Source organism: Melanerpes formicivorus, unplaced genomic scaffold, assembly GCF_026170545.1.
Source record: "Melanerpes formicivorus ecotype bairdi unplaced genomic scaffold, bMelFor1.0.p_v2 SCAF_4, whole genome shotgun sequence".
In the NCBI taxonomy this organism is placed as follows: Eukaryota; Metazoa; Chordata; class Aves; order Piciformes; family Picidae; genus Melanerpes; species Melanerpes formicivorus.
Genome location: NW_027142356.1, coordinates 39,294,446 through 39,318,334, shown reverse-complemented (window position 1 = coordinate 39,318,334; position 23,889 = coordinate 39,294,446). Strand labels below are relative to the sequence as shown.

At 56.4% G+C, this 23,889-nt stretch overlaps 1 protein-coding gene across 4 annotated transcripts in view; it reads left to right on the top strand.

Moving 5' to 3' along the window:
* Window positions 1–21,453, top strand: part of DLC1 (DLC1 Rho GTPase activating protein) — a 170,557-nt gene extending 149,104 nt beyond the window's left edge. For all 4 annotated transcript variants that reach the window (XM_068137745.1, XM_068137746.1, XM_068137748.1 and 1 more), the window contains 11 exons: window positions 3,307–3,370; window positions 6,182–7,608; window positions 9,459–9,635; window positions 11,461–11,620; window positions 13,328–13,526; window positions 15,694–15,907; window positions 16,561–16,675; window positions 17,449–17,670; window positions 18,297–18,514; window positions 18,657–18,830; window positions 19,754–21,453. In XM_068137745.1, the coding sequence (XP_067993846.1) occupies window positions 3,307–3,370; window positions 6,182–7,608; window positions 9,459–9,635; window positions 11,461–11,620; window positions 13,328–13,526; window positions 15,694–15,907; window positions 16,561–16,675; window positions 17,449–17,670; window positions 18,297–18,514; window positions 18,657–18,830; window positions 19,754–19,874 (3,091 nt within the window). In that variant the 3' untranslated portion in view covers window positions 19,875–21,453. The remainder of the gene's footprint in view (window positions 1–3,306; window positions 3,371–6,181; window positions 7,609–9,458; window positions 9,636–11,460; window positions 11,621–13,327; window positions 13,527–15,693; window positions 15,908–16,560; window positions 16,676–17,448; window positions 17,671–18,296; window positions 18,515–18,656; window positions 18,831–19,753) is intronic.
* Window positions 21,454–23,889: the final 2,436 nt, after the last annotated feature.

Here is a 23,889-nt window from a genome sequence, read left to right as displayed (position 1 = left end):
TGTGAGGCACAGCAGAAACTGAGGCTAATACAAGCAGGTGAAAGTGGCTGTAAGTGCTGCCTGCAGCAGTCCTGCCTGGTCCCTCATCTCCCAGCCTGTCCTCACTGAGATACCTCTGGGACAGGTTTGGGCAGAACAAGACAGAGCTGAAGAATGGGGCAGGGAAAAAAGCTGAATTTATACCTGGGAAGGGAATTAACCAAAGGAGAAGGTCCAGAGGCAGTGAGAAAATCAGGGCTCACTAAGAAGCATCAGTGTGGTGAGAAGCTGGACAGGAAATGAGTGTGTGCTTAGATGCTTTCAGAGTGCTGTGGAGCCCATGTGAAGGCTAAGGATGGTTGTGTAGGTAACTCTCACCCTGGCAAAGCCTGAACTCACTGGGCTTAGCTGTTTGCAGCCCCACCAAGGTGGGAGGAAGGCAGCTTTGCATCTTGTTCCCTGTTTTCAGTGTCCCCAAGGAGCTGGGCTCTGCTGACCAGGGGCAGAAGGTAAAGCAGGATGTGTGATGCATGTGATGGAAGTTGCAGACCCGAGGCAAGGGCTGCAGAGCACTCAGGTTTAAAGAGGAAGCTGGGTCTGTGATGAAATCAGGTCAGATGTGTAACAGCCTCTCCTTGCCTGGCTGCTGCTGCATTTAACCTCTCTCATCGGGGGTTACCTTATCTCACCTTCATAGTCACTCCTCTGAGGTGTGCTGGGAGGTTTTCTCTTTCCTCAAACACCCTCTGTGGAAACAGAGGTCTTTGCTCTACCCTTTTGCACCAGTGTCAGGGTTTCATTTGAGCAGGAGGAAAGTCTGGGGACGTAATCTCTGTGAAATCAGAGATGGTCTTTATTAGCAGTCAGACAGGCTGGAGCTAGATAAAGCCTGGTGCAGGGCTTCAGTGATAACTTCTTGCTGCATAAGTCAAAGGTTGCAGCACTGTGAAATTTGTGAAGTGTTACACAATACAGAACTGGAACCAGTTTAATGTCCCCTGGTCTCGAGGTCCAGGACTTTGAGAGGAGAATGCTTTTAGAGCTGGGAGAGGGAGGTGGCTCTTTGCTGCTGGGTGGCCTCCTGAACCCCCAGAGTCCCCCTCTGTTGTTGCTGGGACATCCACCCTTCATCCACACCAGAAACACAGCTCCTCTGAAACTGGACTTGTGCATCTCAGAGGCTCCCAGGTGACCTCATTGTGGCCTCCCAGGATCTGCAGGGGGCTACAGGAAGGCTGGGGAGGGACTGCTCAGGATCTCAGGTAGTGATAGGACTAGGGGGAATGGACTGAAGCTGGAGGTGGGGAGATTCAGGCTGGAGGGGAGGAGGAAGTTCTTCCCCATGAGAGTGGTGAAGCCCTGGAATGGGTTGTCCAGGGAGGTGGTTGGGGCCCTGTCCCTGGAGGTGTTTAAGCCCAGGCTGGCTGAGGCTCTGGCCAGGCTGATCTAGTGTGGGGTGTCCCTGCCCATGGCAGGGGGGTTGGGACTGGCTGATCCTTGTGGTCCCTCCCAACCCTGACTGATACTATGACCTACCCACAGAAGGGCTGAGCCTTCTGCCTTTTAAAGTGAGGGCAGAGATGAGAATGGAGAGACCTGGATGACTTTGCTAACCTGGCACTGCCCTGCTCCGTGACCCCTGGCAGTTCTCCCAGCTCTCCTCCTTTCTGCTGTCTTGTGGCTGGGTCTAATTATAGATCAAGCTGCACCACTGCTGCAAGAGAGCACAGGCAGGAGCTTTTCCCTTTCCTGTGATGGCCTCAGGACCAAGCCCTGTGTAAATACCATCTGCAACCAATCCTCTGCATGAAAGGCTGAGGGGAGGAGAGGGGAGCAGTAATTCTGCTGTGCATCCATGCTCTATCTTCAAGTTACAGACGTCATGGATCTGAGAAGACCCATCTGAAGCAGCAGGGCCAGTCAGCAGTTCTCTTTTTAGCTCCCCAAAGCTGCTGCTACAGGCTCTCCTTCACACTCTGCTCAGATGAATCATGTGAAAAGGACACAGGGACACAGCTTCCTTGGGGATCACTGAGGGGTTTAAAGCTGAGCTTTGCTCCTGTGGAAGCTGGGCTGTGGTCTGGCTGAAGGAAAGGGCTGGCTCTGCTCCTCTGCCCACCCCCCTGCACACACTGCCCTGGGTGCAGCTGGGGGAACTGGCCTGAGGGAAATTCAACCCAGCAGAGACCTGAAAGATTAGCTTTCAGCTCAGTTAGTCTCCTCATCCAGCCCCACGGTGCAGCCTCAGGAGTGGAAGTGGAAACAGAGGCTAGCTCTGCACCAAGCTGCTGCTGTAGCTTTGCTGCCTCCTGTGCCGTGCCCACACTCTGCTGCCCTGTGCCTTGCCCCAGCCCCAGCCCCAGCCCCTCCCTCGCCTCGCTGTACCGGGGCAGATGCTGCAGCAGTTTGTGGGAGAGGGGCAGGACACCAAAGCAGCTCTCCTTGAGCTGTGCCCAGCTGGCCATGGAGCTGCGTGTTTAGCAGTGCCAGGTTTCGCTCTGCTTTGGGCTGTTTGTTCAGAGCCCTGCGGGCTGAGCTGCTGGGGCAGCAGGGAGAAGGAGGAGTTGTTGTTGTTGTTCAGAGGACACCTAGCGGGTCATTAACTCCTCGGGGAGCAGAGGGATGCTTACAGACCTGCGTGCAGTACCTCAGAGCATGCCACAGCTCAGGAGGAGGCTGTCAGCTGCCACTGCTGCAGCAGTTTGGTGGTGCTCAGATTTTGGGCCTTGAGGACAAAACCCCTGCAAATCAAATCAAACCAAACCAAATCTGTCTTTTGTTCTCTGCTGTTTTGGCTTGGGTTTTATCTACCTGGGGAGTTGCCTTCTTTTTTTAACTGGGGACTGTGCTGAAAATAATCTTCACAAACAGCATAGGCAGCAACCAGGGGGAGAGAGTTTCCTCTGGGAGGCTCTAGCTTAGGAAGTGCAGCTTTTCAGACAGACAGGGCTACAGAGTGCCAGCTAAGGAACTCTCCCCGGTAGTTTTAGTCTGTTGAGATGGGTTGTTTCAGGTTCTGATGTCTGCTCTTTAAACTCCTTTGGGTAGAGTGCACTACTCAACCCGCTCTGAGTTCCATCTGCTTCTCCTGACTGGGACTCAGGTAGCTGTGACAAATAGTCATCCATCTCTGCCTCTGAAGATAGAACACGGCCAAAGGCGGTGGGTTAATGGTTAAGTATAATTAGTGCTCTAATTGAAGCTCTGCTTGTGGCTATTTGTATGCAAAGCAGTTTGGAGACAGCCTTCAGAGGCGCTTTTGAAGGGGAACAGCCTGGTGTCAAAAGGCTGGAGCCTTCTCTTACCCTGGTTCCCTCTGCTTTGCAGGCGCCTGAATACTTTGAACAAATGTGCAGTGATGAAGCTAGAGATCAGTCCCCACAGGAAAAGGGTAAGTGCCCCTAACCTCTTCTGTTACAGCCTTGTGTGTCACTGAAAATGAAGGAGACCCTCCCGCAGAGTGCTGAGCTGCAGTCTAGGAGAGCAGCCGAGAGGAATCTGGCAAGGACACACAGCCAGGACTCTGCTTACCTTTCATTTCGTGTCCTCAGTGAGTGAAACCTGCAGGGCTTGCCTGAGGGTGAAGGTCATTCCCCTAGCAAGCTCTTGCCCGGGGTGCTGCCCCCAGTCTGAAAGGCACTGGGCTGCTCTGCCTGCCGCTGAGGTCGTTCAGGCTGTAGTGGTGCCTGCACTCGGGGGGATTGTAAAGAGCAGCCTTTGGGGAGGGCATCCTGACCAGCCCCGGTGAGCTGACACCAGCGTTAGGATGGCATCACTGGCACCACCTTCACAGCTTTGGTTCCTTGCCAGCACATGAGGATTGTGTTGTTGGGAGGCAGAGAGGCTCAGTTAGGCTGTGCAAAGGAAAGCCAATGCTTTGCAGGGCTGCCCACTCTGTTCCCTTGCTTTTGAGCTGCAAACTGCAGAAGAAAGCAAGCTCTTCACCGGGTGCTTTGCAGAAGGCTTACACGTCTGCAGGGAGCTCAGCAGCAGTGGGAGCTGTGTCCTGAATCCTCAGGATCCCTGTGGAGCATGGAGAAATAAAGGAGCACCTACTCTAATTTCCATCAGGTAGCACCAACAGAAAGCTGAGCTGTGGGGTTTGCTAGTAAGGTACCACCCAAGAGTGGTCTTAAAACGCTGTGTGTGTCCTAGGGGGGAGCAGGAGTTGCTGCTGTCCCCTGGGATATGACAACTGCAGATAAAGATGACTGAGCTAAGGCAATACTATGCTGCCCTGCCCTTAAGAAGAATGCATACAAATGCTCTGAGATTGTTTACCAGGAATTAATCCCCTCTGTCCCTCTCTGTTTGTGGTATGTTGGGAAGAGCATCCGAGCTCCAGAAGATAACACTCTGGGGCAGCAGATGGAGGAACTCTTTAACAGCAAGGCTGGAGAGCTGGATTGCCATTTATGACCAGCAGAAGATTTCTCCTCCTTGTTCCTGGCCCTTGTTAGCTCTGGAATGCTCAGGATTGCTGTTAGAGGCCAGCCCAGACCCTGCTTCCTCTCCAAACCCAGAGGCTGGACATTACCTTTTGTTTCAGTCCTTCCTGATTTTCATTCACCACCCATGTCCTGGCAGATGGATTTGGATCCTCTTCCCTTCTGGTGTTGACTTCATTCAAGTCAGTGCTTAGCCTTCAGAACATTCTAACACAGGGAAAAAAGGTGCTGACAGAAATCTGTTTCCTTCTGCTTGCATTTACATCTTTGCAAGTGAAGAGCCCTTGAGCTGCTGACTTGTTTTGCTTGTTTTCAGTCAAACCACATTCACTACCAGTCCTTCATTACTCTCCACTGGCAGCTTCAGATCACTTTTTCTCTCCTGAGAAGCTCCAACTGGCAAGCCAGTCCCTTGGGGCTTTCATCTGAGCCATGAGCAGAAGCAGCCTGTGGGAGCTGGGACACAAAGAAATGAGGCTTGCTCTGTGCCTCCTGTGTGCTTGGTTGTAGAAAACACATCAGGGGTTCCACAGAGTTGCCTGAGCTGATGGCATGTGCTACCAAAACCCCCAAACCTCAGCAGCAGCAAACCCAACAAAACCCCAACCCCCGGGAGAGGGTCAGGAGCTGAAATGAGCACACCTGAGGGAGTACTGATGTTCTTCTGGGAGCCCGTGGCTGTCTTCCTGCCACACAAACAGTTGCAGCCTGGGGCAGGCCCTCTCTGTTTGTTTTCAAATTAGAGCAGTCTAAAGAGCTGAAGTGAACTCAGTGCTTCCTACTCTGAGCACCAGAGCTGGCCTGGGGGTTTGCTGCCGGTGCAGCAGGACATCTGCACTGGGTTCACTCTTCCAACATGACATTTCCCACATGTTTGGAGGACCACAGATGTCACTCCCAGGATCCTCCCCTTTCTGTGTTTGTATGAGAAGACTGTAAGTGTTGTACCCTTCATTGTGCCCCCAGGCATTACTCATGCCTCAGACATCATCGGTGGGGATGCTGTTTACCCTTTACCTACGTGCAGTACTGCCAGGGAGCTCTTGCTGCTTGCTATCTGTGAGTGTTAAAGCTTGCCTCAAGCCAGGCCCAGGTAGAAACTTCCCAGGACATTCTTCAGATGTTAGCTGCTAGCCTGTGGGAGGAAGAGTGGACCAGGGCAGAGCCTGGAGGCGTCACACCCGTGCAGTGCAGGAGCTTCTCTTGCTATCTCATTAGTCAGAGCGAGGAGACCCTCCTGACGTCCCACAGGGGTGAGGAATGAAGCTGCTATAACTCAGCGCATGAGAAACATCTCCTCATGGCCCAGAGGAGGATAAACACACAGCCACTATCAACAGAGTGCAACTTTGGAGAGACTCCAGAGGGACCCCAGCCCCTCACTGACTCCACTCGAAAATTTTATGCATGCCAGGAATTTCCATAGATCTGAGGGCTCTGCACTGTGACCAATTAATTAAAAGCTATGGCTAGCAGAGAGCAGCTTCCAGCAGCTCGTGCTGTTTGTTTCTCCTGGGGAGGGTTGTCTCTTTTGTGTTCAAAATCTGTTAAACCACGTTGCCTGCCCCACCTTCTCTTGTCCTGTGATGGGTTTTGTGGCCTAATCTTGCTCTCCCTGCAGCAGGAGAGTGCTTTCCCTTCGGACGCAGCGAGAGCAAGGCCCCGCTGAGGCAGTGAGCATTGTATTTAAATGCAGCCCTCTGTGCCGTCCGGGCAGCTCACCAGCGGCGTCTCAACCTCCTCCTTTGTTGCAGAGTGAAGACTCGGATGAAGATGAACCTTGTGCAATAAGTGGCAAATGGACTTTCCAGAGGGACAGCAAGAGGTGGTCGAGGCTTGAAGAGTTCGACGTGTTCCCTCCGAAGCAGGACTCGAACGCCCCCTCCCCAGAGGCTCCCGCGCTCAGCAGCGCGGCGAGCAGCGAGAGCGTGCTGACAGACCTCAGCGAGCGCCAGGAGGTGGCCTCCATCCTGAGCCTCAGCAGCACCAGCAGCCACCAGCCCACCCTGCAGAGCGAGGCGTCCACCACCAGGACAAACTCGGTGGTGAGCATCTGCTCCTCGAGCAACCTGGCAGCCAACGATGACTCCTTCGGCAGCCTGCCCTCGCCCCGGGAGCTGAACAGCTTCAGCTTCGGCACCAAGCCCAGCGAGAAGAACGCCAAGTCCAAAACCAAGAGCCTGCTCAAGAGGATGGAGAGCCTGAAGATCAAGAGCTCTCACCACAGCAAGAGCAAAGCCCCTTCGAAGCTCGGCCTCATCATCAGCGGGCCCATCCTGCAGGAGAGCGTGGACCAGGACAAGCTGAAGCGGCTGAACTGCGTGGAGATCTCGGCGCTGAACGGCAGCCACGTCAGCCTGCCCCTGGCGCGCAAGAGGAGCGTCTCCAACTCCACGCAGACCAGCAGCAGCAGCAGCCAGTCCGAGACCAGCAGCGCGGTCAGCACGCCCAGCCCCGTCACGCGCACCCGCAGCCTGGGCGCGCACAGCAAGAGGGTGGGCATGTACCTGGAGGGCTTCGACCCCTTCAACCAGGCCACCTTCGGCGACGTGCTGGAGCAGAACTTCCGCAACCGCGGCGGCTTCGCGGAGGACGCCGTCTTCCTCATCCCCGAGGACCACAAGCCCGGCACCTTCCCCAAGGCGCTGGCCAACGGCGGCTTTGGCCCCGCGGGGGGCGGCGGCGCCGTCAACTGGAGGACGGGCAGCTTCCACGGGCACGGCCACCTCAGCCTGCGCAGGGAGGGCAGCGCCGACGGCTCCAAGGAGCCGGGCGTGGGCGGGCGGCGCAACTCCTCCAGCTCGGTCGGCAGCCGCCTCAGCATCTACGACAACGTGCCCGGCTCCATCCTCTACTCCAGCACCGGCGACCTGGCCGACCTGGAGAACGAGGACATCTTCCCCGAGCTGGACGACATCCTCTACCACGTCAAGGGCATGCAGAGGATAGTGAACCAGTGGTCCGAGAAGTTCTCCGACGAAGGCGACTCCGACTCGGCGCTGGACTCCGTCTCCCCCTGCCCTTCCTCCCCCAAGCAGATCCACCTGGATGTGGACCACGATCGGATGACCCCCAGCGACCTGGACAGCACGGGCAATTCTCTGAACGAGACGGAGGAGCCCGCAGGGATGCAGGACAGGAGGGACTCTGGGGTGGGCGCATCCCTGACGCGGTCCAGCAGGTGAGATCACCGGCGGCAGGGCTCGGCGTGGCCACAGCAAGGTCTGCTCCAGCCCAAGTGGCTCGGTAGTAGCCTCACCGTGGGTGCAGTTGAAGCTGTGGCCATTCAGGCACTCTCCTGCTGTTCCCATCACTTCCCAAAGCAGCCACAGGCAAGGGCAGAGGAATCACAGAGCTGTCAGGGCTGGAAGGGAGCTCAAGGCTCAGCCAGTCCCAACCCCCTGCCATGGGCAGGGACACCTCACACTGCAGCAGGTTGCTCACAGCCACCTCCAGCCTGGCTGCAAACACCTCCAGGCAGGAGGCTGCCACCACCTCCCTGGGCAGCCTGTGCCAGGCTCTCACCACCCTCCTGGGGAACAACTTCTTCCTCACATCCAATCTCCATCTCCCCACTTCTAGCTTGGATCCATTTCCCCATGTCCTGTCACTACTCAACACCCACAAAGTCCCTCCCCAGCTTTCTTGCAGCCCCCTGCAGATCCTGGAAGGCCACAATGAGGTCTCCTGGGAGCCTTCTCCTCACCAGCCTGCACAACCCCAACTCCCTCAGTCTGCCCTCACAGCAGAGCAGCTCCAGGCCTCTGCTCCTCCTCCTGGCCCTGCTCTGGACACCTTCCAGCACCTCCAGATCCTTCCTGGCACAGAGGCTCCAGAGCTGGCCCCAGAGCTGCAGCTGTGGTCTCAGCAGAGTGGAGCAGAGGGGCAGAATCCCCTCCCTGGCCCCGCAGCCACACTTCTCTTGCTGCAGCCCAGGCTCTGCTTGGCTCCCTGGGCTGCAGGTGGACACTGGGGGCTCCTGTTGAGCTTCTCCTCCCCCAGCACCCCCGAGTACTTGTGGAAGACTACAGGACAAGGGATTCCCACTCTTGGTAGCTGTGTTTGTGTGCCCAGCCTGAGCTGCTGCTGAGAAACAGCTGAGTCAGCAAGGCAGCATCAGGAGCAGTGTTGAGGCTGCTGTAAGAGATGATAATTCTTCAGACTGCAGTGGTGTGTGGGAGGGAGAAGGACCTCAAGTGGGATTATTCATTTTTGAAGCTGGCTAGGAGAAGAGAGGCAGTGAGCTCTGGTTTGTGTCAGTGTGCAGGAAAAGCTTTGCCTCTCAGCCTCTTGTGGACAGCTCCACTTGGCAGGGCAGGCTGGTCCTTGAGAGCAGGCAAGGGCATTACCTCCACAGGGAAGATGAGCCTTGCTTGCTTCCCCTTGATTGCTGTAGCACAGAGGGGGACTTCCAGTGGCCTCCCAGTTTCTGCTGGGAGTTGTCTCATGGGATGGATGTATTTGTATTGTGAGTAGGGCAAGAAGTTGAAGAGAAGGCTCCCAGGAGACCTCACTGTGGCCTTCCAGGCTGGATGTGGCTGTGAGCAACCTGCTGTGGTGTGAGGTGTCCCTGCCCATGGCAGGGGGTTGGAACTGGCTGAGCCCTGAGGTCCCTTCCAGCCCTGACAGTTCTGTGAATTCTTTCTGATCTTGTTTCCCTTTGTCCTTCTCCAAGACTGGTGCAAATCACTCAGGGCAGTCACCCAGAGCTGCTTGTATAAACCTGATGGCACTCCAGGAAGTGCCTGGGGCCCCCTGGATGTGGCTTATGAATTTGAGACCCTTTTTCTCAGTAGACCTTTCTGATTCCCACTGCCTTAATAATGGAAGGATTTCAGAGGCCGTGGTTGGCACTGAGCTGTGCCCAGGTGCATTCAGAGTGCACACTGCCATCTGCAGCACTTGCATGTGCTGCATCACAGTAGGTGAGGCAGGGAAGGTGCAGCTTCTGCCTGTGCAGTCTCAGAGGCCATTTCCTTGCAGAGATGTTTCAGTGACCTGTCTTGTCTCTGTCCCCCACCCTGTCTGCAGGCACAAGCTGAGGTGGCACAGCTTCCAGAGCTCTCACCGGCCCAGCCTCAGCTCGGCGTCGCTGCAGATCAGCTGCCAGTCGGTGGCACAGATGAACCTGCTGCAGAAGTACTCCCTGCTGAAGCTGACTGCCCTGCTGGAGAAGTACACCCCCTCCAACAAGCACGGCTTCAGCTGGTAAGGGCATGCCTGCCTGCAGCAGCAGGGCAGCTCTGCTCCTCCCAACAGCTCCTGCAAAGGGGCAGGGACTCCCTTCAGCCCTCTGTGCCAGTTTGCACTTCGTCCTGCAGCCTGTGCTGGCAGAGCTTGGTGGCCTCCTAAGGCAGGGCTGAAGCCTTTATGTAAGGGTAATCCTACCAGGCCTGAGAAAGGTGTTGATAGGGCAGGTGAGGGGACAAAGCAGTGAAGGACAGGCCAGCTGTCTGAGCAGGAGGATGTGCACTGGCTGAGCAAAAAAAGGACTGGTTGGTGATGGAAGCAGCTGTGGAGCAGTGGCACAAACCTCCACAGACCTTAGCAGGCTTGTTTTCCTTAATTACTCTGAAAGGTTTGCATTGGTTTCCCTGTATGATGAAGTAGTTAAATAGTGGCAGCACCCTCTGATCCCAGTGTCACAGCAGCCAGAACTCCCTGCCTTCTGTGGAGGGCTATCAATCCACTTAGCTTGCAAGAAAGATGGAGGCAAGGGGCAGAAAAGTGGAGAGGCTGATGGCACTTTTTGTAGGCAGCAGTTTCTGCTGTGGCCAGGTGTTTGTAGGGCAGCTGAAGGGGCTTTGTCAGAAGAATGAGACAGAAGGCTCCTCTCTGATTTCATCTGCAGCCCAACCTGGGCACCCTGCAGGATGCACAAGATGCAGCAAAACTTTTCTTCGCCCCACCACAGGCCAGCCTCCTCCCTTCCCCAGGAGTCACAGAGAGTATTTAGCTCCAGCATCAAAGTGGCTGCTGTTCAGAGGCTGTTATTATGTCAGCCTTCCAAAGACAGCAGTTGTTTGTTCTGAAAGACAGAAATAAGCAGGGAGCAGTTCTCCCTGCGTGCTTCGGATTCTGGCCGGGGCGCGCGGAGCCTGTGCTCGCATTCCTCGGGCTGCTGACACAGAGGCATTATTCACACACCTAGCAGTAATGCCCTCCACCAGGGGCATGGCAGTGCAGACTGCTGCTGCTTTGCTGTGGAACACACCAGGCAGCTGCCATGCTGGGGTGCTGCCTGGCTAGCTGGGCTGGGTACTGAAGTGTGGAGTAGATCTCCCTGTGTGCCATTCGTGGATGGGAGCTTCTCTCCCCCCATAGGAAAATGAGCTCAGTGTGGCCTCCTTCTCCCCAGCTCTCTTTGTGAAGGCAATACTCTGGGGGACCTGGGGGTAAATCATGCTTTGGTATTTAGTGACTTCTTTCCTTGGAGTCATAAGCAGATGGAAAGGCTGCTTGTTGAAACTGGAGTGAGAGGTGGGGGTAACAACAGCCACTGGCCCCACAAGGAAGGGAGTCCCTCCAAGGGGTTGTTTATAGAGCCGAAGGTTTTAGCTGACAAACTCAAATGTATTACATCAGTTTCCTGCTGTTCTGCAGGCTGGTGGGTGGTGGACCCAGTCTGAGGGCTCTGCAGAACAAGGAGCTGCCATACAAAAGCCCATTGTTCACATGTCCATCTTGCCCAAACCCAAAGGAGCAGCCTCATGAGGGGTCACTGACCGCAGCAGCATCGCGACTGCTGCAGTCCAGCCTGGCCCCTGCCGCTCTACCCTCTCGCTTTTGTCCCACTAACATTAACAGAGTAGCACTTCTGGGCAGCACACTGCCCCACTGTCAAGCCTCTCCTTCAGAGGAGCTGCCTTCTGTACTCTCCCCCTTTCCCAGCCCTGACTTACACTGGCACTGCTGCCCAGGCTGCTGCAGTGCTTCCCTTCTTTTCACTCAACTCTTGGAAGTGCAGAAGACAAATGGTCACCCGAAGTTTAGTGTGGGTTTGGTTTGTTTTTCATCCCCTGTGCTTAAATAGGGCAGTACCAAAATTTATGAAGAGGATAAAGGTGCCAGACTACAAAGACAGGAACGTGTTCGGAGTTCCACTGCAAGTGAACGTGCAGCGCAGCGGCCAGCCCCTGCCGCAGAGCATCCAGCAGGCCATGCGCTACCTGCGCAGCCACTGCCTGGACCAGGTGGGTGTTGCTGTGCCCTCATCAGCCTGCCTGCAGCACCCAGAGCCCAGCCTTGCCCCCCAGCTGCCTGCAGCACCCAGAGCTTTGCCCCCCAGCTGCCTGCAGCACCCAGAGCCCAGCCTTGCCCCCCAGCTGCCTGCAGCACCCAGAGCTTTGCCCCCCAGCTGCCTGCAGCACCCAGAGCTTTGCCCCCCAGCTGCCTGCAGCACCCACAGCCCAGCCTTGCCCCCCAGCTGCCTGCAGCACCCAGAGCCCAGCCTTGCCCCCCAGCTGCCTGCAGCACCCAGAGCCCAGCCTTGCCCCCCAGCTGCCTGCAGCACCCAGAGCCCAGCCTTGCCCCCCAGCTGCCTGCAGCACCCACAGCCCAGCCTTGCCCCCCAGCTGCCTGCAGCACCCAGAGCCCAGCCTTGCCCCCCAGCTGCCTGCAGCACCCAGAGCCCAGCCTTGCCCCCCAGCTGCCTGCAGCACCCAGAGCCCAGCCTTGCCCCCCAGCTGCCTGCAGCACCCACAGCCCAGCCTTGCCCCCCAGCTGCCTGCAGCACCCAGAGCCCAGCCTTGCCCCCCAGCTGCCTGCAGCACCCAGAGCTTTGCCCCCCAGCTGCCTGCAGCACCCAGAGCCCAGCCTTGCCCCCCAGCTGCCTGCAGCACCCAAAGCTTTGCCCCCCAGCTGCCTGCAGCACCCAGAGCTTTGTACCCCAGCTGCCTGTAGCATCCACAGCCCAGCCTTGCCCCCCAGCTGCCTGCAGCATCCACAGCCCAGCCTTGCCCCCCCAGCTGCCTGCAGCACCCAGAGCTTTGCCCCCCAGCTGCCTGCAGCACCCCGAGCTTTGCCCCCCAGCTGCCTGCAGCACCCAGAGCCCAGCCTTGCCCCCCAGCTGCCTGCAGCACCCAGAGCCCAGCCTTGCCTCCCAGCTGCCTGCAGCACCCAGAGCTTTGCCCCCCAGCTGCCTGCAGCATCCACAGCCCAGCCTTGCCTCCCAGCTGCCTGCAGCACCCAGAGCCCAGCCTTGCCCCCCAGCTGCCTGCAGCACCCAGAGCCCAGCCTTGCCCCCCAGCTGCCTGCAGCACCCAGAGCTTTGCCCCCCAGCTGCCTGCAGCACCCAGAGCCCAGCCTTGCCCCCCAGCTGCCTGCAGCACCCAAAGCTTTGCCCCCCAGCTGCCTGCAGCACCCAGAGCTTTGTACCCCAGCTGCCTGTAGCATCCACAGCCCAGCCTTGCCCCCCAGCTGCCTGCAGCATCCACAGCCCAGCCTTGCCCCCCCAGCTGCCTGCAGCACCCAGAGCTTTGCCCCCCAGCTGCCTGCAGCACCCCGAGCTTTGCCCCCCAGCTGCCTGCAGCACCCAGAGCCCAGCCTTGCCCCCCAGCTGCCTGCAGCACCCAGAGCCCAGCCTTGCCTCCCAGCTGCCTGCAGCACCCAGAGCTTTGCCCCCCAGCTGCCTGCAGCATCCACAGCCCAGCCTTGCCTCCCAGCTGCCTGCAGCACCCCGAGCTTTGCCCCCCAGCTGCCTGCAGCACCCTCAGCCCAGGCTTGCAGTAAGTGTTACTGGTTCTGGGTCACACTGCAAACAGACAAAGCCGGTCCAGGCCAAAATGGGCAACGAGTGCAGGGAAAGCTTTGGAAGCCATAGATGAGAGGCTGAAGAGCACGCTGCTGTTCCAGATTCCCTGGGCTCCCTGTAATGCATTTGCTTTTCCCTGTGTGTCCAGGTTGGGCTGTTCAGGAAGTCTGGAGTCAAGTCCAGGATCCAGGCTCTGCGGCAGATGAACGAGAGCTGCACAGAGAGCGTCTGCTACGAGGGGCAGTCTGCCTACGACGTGGCTGACATGCTGAAGCAGTTCTTCCGGGACCTGCCGGAGCCTCTCATGACCAACAAACTCTCTGAGACCTTCCTACAGATCTACCAATGTGAGTGGGGACTTTCTGTGGCTGCTGGCAAGGGTGGAGCTGTCTCCTGTGCTTCTCTGGGCACCACACGTGCTGTGTGTTAGTCCTGGCCTTTCTCCAGCAGCTGTGCTCACAGGCTGCCTCCTCAGGGCTGGATTTGTTGTGTTCTGGTCTTGTGACATTCAGAGTGCAAGTTCTCTTCATTTCACCTTTCTCTGTTAGTTTGGGAACAAAACCAAATCCTCCATCACCTGCTGTAAAGTTTCCTCCATCATAAGAAGGACACAGAGCTGCTGGAGAGGGTCCAGAGGAGGCCACAGAGATGCTCCAAGGGCTGGAGCAGCTCTGCTGTGAGCACAGGCTGAGGGAGCTGGGCCTGTGCAGCCTGGAGAGGAGAAGGCTCTGGGGGGGCCTCAGAGCTGCCTGCCAGCACCTGAAGGGATCCTGCAGGAAGGCTGCAGAGGGACTTCTCCTCAGGGTGTCTGCAGACAGGCCCAGGGGGAATGGTTTGAAGCTGAGGCAGAGCAGGGTTAGAGTGGAGCTGAGGAAGAAGTTGTTGAGCAGGAGGCTGCTGAGCCTCTGGCCCAGGCTGCCCAGGGAGGCTGTGGCTGCCTCCTGCCTGGGGGTGCTGGAGGCCAGGCTGGATGAGGCCCTGAGCAGCTGAGTGTAGCTGAGAGGTGTCCCTGGGCATGGTGTGGAGGTTGGAGGAGCTGAGCTCTGAGCTCCCTCCCAGCCAGAGCCATCTGCTCTAACAGCTTGTGTGTCCTTCCTGTGATGGGGACACCAGACCTGGACACAGTGCCTGAGCATTGCACTGCCAACAGCAGCCCCCTGGAGCCCTTGCTGTATTTTGTGCCTTCTTTACCATGATGGTTACAGAAGGGCTACAGGAGCTTCCTTCAGAGCTCTGGAGGTGATGGTTCAAAGGCAAAGCAGACACCATCCTGCAGTGCACACTGGGGCTCTGTCTGTGCATTCTCAAGAAGCTTTATGGAAAAGTTAATCAGACTCTCCACCTCCTCACACCCTGGACAGCCACTCTCTGGGGGGTCAGTGGCAGGAAAAGTTCAGCAGAGCCCTGCAGAAGTGTCTGTTCCTTTCCATTCCGACAGTAGGTCTGAGGAGGAGTGTCCAGAGGTGGTGGGGAAGTATATCTACCACTGTGCAGTGTCAGCACCTACCTCTGTGCAGTGTCAGCATCTACCTCTGTGCAGAGCAAAGAGCCCCAGAGCAGCTGCAGACCTGGCTTCCATGCAGGGAACATCTTCCTTTGCTGCTCTGCACCAGGCTGTGCCTGTGGCTTGGCTGTGCTTTGAGCTGATTGAGAGTGTGGAAAGCAGTGGAGCTCTGCTGAGAATTGCTTCCTAACCTCACCTGCTGCCTTACAAAGCTGCTGAAGCCCAAGGCCAGCACCATGTGTGCCATGAGCCATGCCCTGAGCTGTGGTGCTGGTGGAGCTGGACATGCTGCAGCACTCAGGCTCTGATGTTTTCTTCAGAGCTGGCTTGCTGGAAACCCCTTTAGAAGCAGCAGGTCTGATCTGGGTTATGCCATTCTTCATCCCCTTCAAGTTTGGAGGAGAGCCTTGCCTGAAGACACAGGTCCAGCCCTTCAGGGGCTGTTTGTTGCTGGTATCCAAGGAGCTGTTGGATGGTATGGGGCTGCAGAGCATCGACTCTCTCTTCCCACTGCCAAGTGAGCCTCTGTGTTTGGTGAAGCACTCTGGCTGCTTGCTGACCTCATTGTTGAGCAGATCTGCTGGCCAGCTGGTTTCATTAGCTCACCTCTCCTAGAATGTGTCCCTGTGCTGAATTTCTTTGAAAGCCAAAGAATTGTGGACTGGGCTGGACCTGAGCTTGCTTGCTGGGTGCCTGGCTCCAGGCTCCTGTCGCTGTAGTGCCGCTGCAGGAGCATGGAGCTGGTGAAATGAATCTAAAATTAACCCTGGCCTGGGCACAGCTCCTCCTTGCTTGCATTTCTCCTGAGGCAGGAAATAGCTGAGGGTAGGTGGAAGCCAGTGGGTTGAAACACAGAATTCCTTGGTGTTGCCTCGGAATGGCACGCATCCTGGAGGAAATCTCTTCAGCCTCCAGTCAAGTATTTGAGGCTGGAGTTTGCTTTGGGCTGGATTCATGCTGTGTGTGTGGAAAATCGATGGGCTGATGAGAGCACTGCTAATACCCTGCAGATGTGCCAAAGGATCAGCGGCTCCAGGCTATCAAGGCTGCCATTATGCTGCTGCCCGACGAGAACAGGGAGGTCCTTCAGATCCTCCTCTATTTCCTGAGTGATGTCACAGCTGCAGTGAAGGAGAACCAGATGACACCAACGAACCTGGCTGTCTGCTTAGCACCTTCCCTCTTCCACCTAAACACTCTCAAAAGGGAGAATTCTTCCCCAAGGTAGGTCTGTGGGGAGCAGGGCTCCTTGCTGCTGCTCCTGCACCACAGCTGTGGCAATGTGAAACAGGCACAGGCTAGGACTGACCCCGCCAGTAGTGATCGCCTCAGGGGGCACTGGATGTAGACAGTTGTGGGGTCCTACCTTTTGCTAGACCTAGTAGCAGCCTGCCAGTACCTGAAGGGGGCCTGTGGGAAGGGGATGAGGGCCAATGGCTTCAAACTGCAGAAGAGCAGGTTTAGATTGGGTGTTAGGAAGAAGCTCTTCATTATGAGGCTGCTGGAGCACTGCAACAGGCTGCCCGGGGAGGTGGTTGAGGCCTCATCCCTGGAGATATTCAAGGTGAAGCACAATGAGCCCCTGGGCAACCTGGTCTGCTGGTGACTGCAGGCAGGTTGGCCTGGGTGAGCTTTGGAGATCTCTGCAATGATTCTATGATTTGCTAACATATCAGCAAGTTCATAAGGAGGAATAAACTGGGGGGGGAGAGGGGGGGGAATGTCCAAAGAGTGTGGAGAGAGCAGCAAGAGGGCTCTGTGCCAGGCTGGCAGGCACTGCTCTGCATCACCAGCAGGTTTGGGACTCCTCCTGTTGTTAGCAAGCATCTCTGTGCATTAACTGACTGGGTTTGTGTGTGTTCTTTCCCCCTCTGAAGGGTGATGCAAAGAAAGCCAAGCCTGGGAAAGCCTGACCAGAAAGACCTGAATGAAAACCTGGCTGCAACCCAGGGGCTGGCTCACATGATCGCCGAGTGCAAGAAGCTCTTCCAGGTAAAGCAGCCATGTGCAAAGCTGGTGGCTGGAATATTGTCCAGCAGGCCTTGGAGCTGCCTGTGGTACCAAAGCTGCATGCATAAGGAACAGCTTTTCTAAGCCTTTGCATCTGGCTCTGGGTGCCTGCATGAACAGGAAGCGGTGCCAGAAGAGGAGGGACGTTGCTTTGTGGGCACTGGCACTGAGAGGCATGAGGCACTGGTGAGGGTTTCAAGCTGTTCTTGTGCAGCCATGAGGGTCTCTGAGCTTCAGCTCCAATTACAAAGCAAGAAGTTATTTCCAGGAATTTCAGTGCTTGGCTTGTACTTCAGGTCCCAAGAGTTAGCAGCACTAGGCCACAAAAGCATTCCGGAACGTGCCAGTGTGAAGCCATGGGCTGGAGGGTGTGCAGGAGCTAAAGCAGGCTCCCTTAGGGCCTGGGACAGAAAGCCAGACAGACCTTGGGCCCTGCTTTTCCTCACTGTCATCCAGTCCTTTTAGAGCCCTCAGCTGAAGCCATGCCTGCCTCTCTTCATGTGGCTGACAGCCGAGCCCTCCTCCCTTCAGCCTGCAGGAGGAACTGCAGTGTGGGACCGGGGCTGAGCTGTGCAGCAGAGGGCAGCTCACAGCAAACACAAAGACACCTCCTGAGGGAGTCCTTTGTGTCAGGGCAGAGCCCCAGCTTCAGCCTGGCACTGCCCCCAGAAACCTGCCGGAGTGGCTGTCAGGCTGCTGGCTCTGTGATGTGGGGAGAGCTACCCGTGGCTGATCTCACCTCTGTCACCCCTCAGATCCCCGAGGAGATGAGCCGGGGCCGGAACTCGTACACGGAGCAGGACCTGCGGCCCCTCAGCCTGGAGGAGCTGCGCGGCGGCAGCAGCGCCGCAGAGCCCTCCGACTACCACTGCTACCTGCAGGACTGCGTGGACGACCTGCTGAAGGAGATGAAGGACAAGTTTAAAGGCTGGGTCAGCTGCTCCACCTCTGAGCAGGCAGAGCTGGCCTACAAGAAGGTATGGAGCCCAGCACCCAGCCCTGGGCTTCAGCTCAGCTTTAACCTGAGCAGGCTCCTGGCAAGGGACGTTGGGGAAGGTTCAGTGCAGACCTTCACTGTGCTGAGGGATGGCAGGAGAAAACCCTTCATCTCCTGCTGCAGTTGCAGGCTGTCTAGCAGCAGCCTGCCTTGGAGCAGTGCTCAGCTGACAGGCACTGAGCTGTGGTGTTCTGTGCAGGAACGTTTCTGTGTTGCATCTGCACAGCTTCAGCCGCATGCAAAGCCTCCAAGCGCTGCCACTGTGCAGGCAGGAGGGAAGGCAGCTTCTTGCTCTTGCAGAGCTCAGAACTGGCACAGAGGTGTTGCAGTGAGCTTTAAAATGTCAAGAAAACAAACCTGGGAAGTTGGGCTGTTTTCCTGCAGTATCACAATCCAACAGGGACCCAGGCTGCAGAAGGTAGCTGTCACGTAAGAGTCATTTGGAAACCAGCAGGCAGCTCCCTTTGGCTGCTCTGGTCTGAGCTTCCAACAAGCTTAGCACAACACACACATACAGTGTGCACTGAATCTGCTGTATTTAGCCAACATCAAACCAGGAGGTGTCCAGAAGAGTCAACCTGAGGCCCCTGTGCTGCTCTTCCCCAGGTCTGTGAGGGTCCCCCACTCCGGCTGTGGAAAACCACCGTCGAGATCCCAGCTCTGCCGGAGGATGTTCTGAATCGGCTGCTGAAAGAGCAGCACCTCTGGGACGAGGATCTCATAGATTCAAAAGTGATTGAGCCTCTGGATAGCCAGACAGATATCTACCAGTATGTGCAGAACAGCATGGCCCCTCAGCCAGCCAGGGACTTCGTTGTCCTAAGGTAAGGCAGCTCTGGGTGGTGGTGCTTACCCCCTGCAGGCGCAGCACCCCCTGCCTGCGCCCTGCAGCCCTCTGCTGCTGCATAACTTCAACTCTGTGACCTGCTGTTTGTTACAGACTGGGCCTTTCTCTTTTTCCCTTAGAACATGGAGGACAAACTTCCCCAAAGGAGCCTGTGTGCTCCTAGCAACCTCTGTGGAGCACGAGCGGGCGGCGGTGGCAGGCGTCAGAGCCAACGTGCTGCTGTCGCGGTACCTGATCGAGCCCTGCGGGTCAGGAAAGTCCAAGCTCACCTACATGTGCAGAATCGATCTAAGGTGTGCATTCCCACCTTGCCCTCCTCTGCTGGTAACTCTTCCTGTGCAGTTCCCATGCACTGAGTGCACAGTTCAGGCAGTTCAAAGCTTCCCATTAGCACACACCTGTCAGAGGCCTGCAGACGCTGAGCTGTCACAGGAAAGTGGCTTCAGCGTAGACTCATCACAGAAGGGCTCAGGCTGGAAGGGAGCTCAGAGCTCAGCTCCTTCAACCTCCACACCATGCCCAGGGACACCTCTCAGCTACACTCAGCTGAGCTGCCCCAGGCCTTATCCAGCCTGGCCTCCAGCACCCCCCAGGCAGGAGGCAGCCACAGCCTCCCTGGGCAGCCTGGGCCAGAGGCTCAGCAGCCTCCTGCTCAACAACTTCTTCCTCAGCTCCACTCTAACCCTGCTCTGCCTCAGCTTCAAACCATTCCCCCTGGGCCTGTCTGCAGACACCCTGAGGAGAAGTCCTTCTGCAGCCTTCCTGCAGGACCCCTTCAGGTCCTGCAGGCAGCTCTGAGGTCCCCCCAGAGTCTTCTGCAGGCTGCACACCCCCAGCTCCCTCAGCCTGTGCTCACAGCAGAGCTGCTCCAGCCCTTGGAGCATCTTTGTGGCCCTGCTGTGGTTGGGTGTATTAGAAGCCGCTGGTGTCTGCTACCCTATAGCACTCTAATCCCACCCCTTCCTCTGTCAGATGTTTGGATGCAAGCACAACAGCAAAATGAATGTAAGTTAGTGAAAAGAGGACCAAGTTCTCACAGATACGGGGAGCAGATTTGGGTTTAAGCGAGGCTTAAGGCTGAGCTGGGCAAGAAGGAGTGCCCAGGAGCTCCCCTGGCTGGGCATCTAGGCAGCTGGCTGTGTGTGTGATGTGCACTAAGAGAATGCATGCAGAGTTCTGGCACCTAGCTCACCATTGCCTTTTCTCCACACACCAGGGGCCACATGCCAGACTGGTACACCAAGTCTTTTGGACACTTATGTGCCTCTGAAGTGGTGAAGATACGAGACTCCTTCAGTCATCAGAGCCCTGAGGGCAAGGAGGTGAAATCCAGGTGACTACTGAAGAGGAACAGCCAGGAGCTCCACACCTCAGCCATGCAGACATTGCCCAGAGCTGAGGCTCCTCCGCTGCAGCCCCTGCAGGCCACGGCACGGAGCGAGGCCAGCAGGAGAGCGAGCCTGGCTGTGAGCACTGCTGTGGGACTCTGGCCATGCCATACACTTGGAAGCTGCTCCCTGTTGTGCAAGGTCTATCGTGTAGACCTTGACTGGAATCCACAGGAGGCCTGTGCAACAAGCAAAGCAATGTCCAGTGCCTGTTAGCTGGTTTGAACAGAGGGTTTGAATTGCTTCTGAGAAGCAAGGCCTATGCTGCAAGCTGTAGTGTGCCAGGTGGCGAAGGCTCCTCCCGGCTCCGCGTGGCGGTAGCACGGCCAGGGACTGGCATCGCCACTGCAGTAGTTGGTACTCCTCAGTGTGGTCTCACTGAGGGCAGCAGAGAAAGGTTTGCACAGAGATTCAGGTGTGAGTGTGTGTGTTCATGGGTGAAAGGGTAGCAGAAATGGAGCTTGAATCGTGTCTGGTACACTGATGATAGGCAACCAGGGTGGGTTGCAGCATGCTGGCTGCAGTTCAGCCCAGAGTGGGACTGCCCTGTGGACCAGGAGTAGCCCTCCTTCCCCCCCTGCCTTTTCCTCAGCTCTGCCCTCGTTAAAACCCCTCAGCAGCTGTTACAAGAGGCTTGCTCTGCTTGCTGCCCACTCCTTAGCCAGCTGATCTTGCAGGAGTGCTTAGCAGTTGTGTAGCAATGTAAGTGATGCACTTGTGAGCAGTGCAGCAGCTTAGCCATGAGCTGTCCCTGCAGCGGTGCAGAGAGCCACTGCTGGCAGCTCTCCACCTGCCACCCAGGGGCTGCTGCTTGCCTCCCACCTGCACCCCCTCTAAGTGTCTGAAGGAGCTTTCAGACTGGACACCAGCAGCTCGAGGGAAGATTCAGCACTGGAGTTGTGGTGCTGAGAGGTGGCAGAGCTCCTGCAGCAGCAGGTGGGGTGAGGCACCTGGGAAGAGCCTCAGCAGCTCTCTGCCTTGCTCCCCCCTGTTTCTGTTTGCCTCCAAGCTGTACGTTAACAGGAGCAGAAGCTGGATGGGAGCAACTTGGAGAGCTCTGTTTTGGGGTGGAGGTGGGGAGAGAGGGTGTGTTGTGTTTTAAACCCCCTGGGGTGAGCTGTAGGGAGTCTTGAGGTCCTCTGGGAGGTGTCCTGCAGGCTTTACTGTAGAGGTAGAGCTTTGCTCCAGGGCACAGTACTGAGTGATCACTGTACTTGGTGGCTAGGGTATGAGTGAGTTGCAGGATGGAATTGTGACTGAGAGAGACTTTGTTACCAGTGTCAGTATTATTGTAAGCTGTCTATGAAGATTTTTTGGTGTGTTTTTTACTCTGGCAAATAATGTAGTACTTAACAGGGAGAGAGTTCCTCCTGGGCAGGGAACCTGTGTATATTACCTTCCTCAGCCCACACCTTGGACTCTGTAAAGTTGTACATAGCATCCCCTTGTAACCATGCATACAGCCCCAGTGTCCTGTCAGACCCAGGTAAAGCATGGCAGAGACTATTTAAAATGTATTTATACCTCAGCTATTCTCTTTGGGTTTTTGTACCTCAGCAGCTCTGACGTTTTCTATCCTGCCCGTGCCGGCCAGGCCCCCAGGCCGCAGCAGGGAGGGGAGGGGAAGGGGTAACTGGCTGGAGATGTCTGTACAGAATATACTCAACCAGTGCACTATTAAATGGTTACAGCTGGAGAGGCAGAATGCTCTGGGCCTTTGTTCTGCATTCTTCCCTCCACTCTGCTGTGAGGAGGAGGAGGCCTGAAGGACCTGGAGTTGCTTAGCCTCGAGGAAAGGAGATTCAGGGGAGACCTTCTGGCTCCCTACAGCTCCCTGGAGGGAGGCTGGAGCCAGGTAGGGGTTGGGCTCCTCTTGCTAGTCACACAGCCTCCAGCTGCACCAGAGGAGGTTTAGTTATGGACATCAGAAGCTTCCTCACTACAAGGGCTTTGAATCCCTATGCCTGGAGGTGTTTAAAAGCCACAGAGATGGGATGCTGAGGGCCATGGTTTAGCAGCAGGCTTGGTGCAGTTAGAGAATGGTTGGACTGGGGGAGCTTAAAGGTCTTCTCCAAGCAAAGCAGCTCTATGATTCTTAGCACAGTTCTCCACTGCCAGCTGCCAGCTCTGCCCTGGGCCAGCCCAGTGTTTGCAGCAAGTAGAGGCAGGCACCAAAGCAATCCCAACCTTTCTGCAGGAGAAGCCTTTGTGCTGGCAGCCAGCTGCACACACTGACCCCAGCAGCTGCAGGCTTGGGAGAGAAAGAGGAGAGCTCTGTCTTGTGGAAGAGGGCTCTGGAGTTGAACAGGGAGCAGAACAAATCCCTGCTTGCTAGGCAAGTGTGCAGTGCTGGGAACATTCACCACTGCCCTGCTTGCTGCATGGGGGCAGGATGAGCGCTGCAGTCCTAGGGTGAGGTGGGGAGTCCCAGGGGGAGTGAGCCCTGGAGTCATAGGAGGCAATGTGGAGTTACTCACAGGAGGAGCTGTGGAGTCATAGTCTTGCCTTAAACTAGCCAAGGGTGAAAGCAACTGGAGAAAGCTGAAGCACACAGCAGAGAAGTGAAGCCAGAGAGAAGGCCAGGAGAGGATACACAAGCAACTGACTGAGGTGGAACTGGAAGCCAAGGACAGCTGCTAATGCAAGCAGCTTTTCAAAGCTTTTAAAGTCTTAGCCAACAGAAATATCATTGAGGCATCTGAGAGAGGATTTTGATTCGTGAAGCTTGCCTGGCAGAGGAGCTGGAAGGAGATCTGCTGCCTTTTGGTCACCAACATCCTCCTCCTCCTCTGCCTGAGCCTCCCAGAGTGCTGAGCACCACTGTGTCCCACCGTGCTCCCCAGGGAGTGCTGAGGGCTGCTGCTTCACAGCCTGGCAAAGCAAACCTCTTGCTGTCACCACACCAGAGTCTCAGAGAGCTCCCTGTTAAGGGACTGGCACTTGCTTGGCTCTTGGAGGCTTTTTCCTTCCCAAGTTAATACCAAAACTAACACAACTGCACAATGCAAAACAAGCCCAAACCAACCCAACACCAACCCCCCAAATAAACCCCAACTTTGGGCATGGCTGTGGGCCCTTGGAACAAGCAGCTTAGAGCTCTCTTTTCCCCCTCTGGAATGAGTGTTTCTGCACTTTTAAGCACACTAATGGATGACAGACTCCTCAAACACAAAGGGTTTACCCTGGACTGTGCCTCAAGTGCATTCAGGTTGCTTTCAGCTCAGCCTTTCCCTGTTTATAAACACTGACACTTCTGCACAGCCTCAGCCTCTCCTCAAGAGCAGAGGTGTTCCAGGCCTTGGGTCATCTTTCTGGCCCTCCTCTGGAGGCCTCTCCTGCCCTGCCTGTGTGTGCTGCCTCAGGCAGGCAGAATGCTCACAAGAAAGCAACTTCCAAGCTGGGTCCAGGGACAGTAAAGAGCAGTGAAGGATGGGAAAGAACTCAAAGAGAAGAGGTTAAGGCAGTGGGGGGAACATTCTCCACTAGGCTTCATCTGGCCATGAGGCAGGAGGGCTCCAGGCAATGTCTGCTAGCACCAGAAGGTCATTAAAAGAGGAGTTCAAAGGAGCTGAGTGGGTGTAGATGGTGGAATAAAAATTCACTCATGGAAACTCTGAGGCAGAAGGGAAGGAAAAAGCATTTTTCCAGCCAGAGGCCCTGGGACAATCTCCCCCTGAGAAGCAGCAAGAGTGAAAGCCATTTGAGCCTGCCCAGCTCAGGCCCTGGCCTCACTCCTCCACCAGCATCCACAGAGCATTTTCAAGAGCCACCAGGGTCCCTTCCTCATTGGCTGACATGATCACAGGCTAGCAGCTGGGCCAGGCAGCCCTGCCTGGCTGAGCAGGGCACAGTGTGGTGGCAAAAGTGAGCTCCCAGTAACTCAGTCTGGAAGCTGCTCATTAATGAGCAATCCAAGAGCAGAGACACTGCCAGCAGGGTGAGCAAAGATCATCTGAGCCTCTGC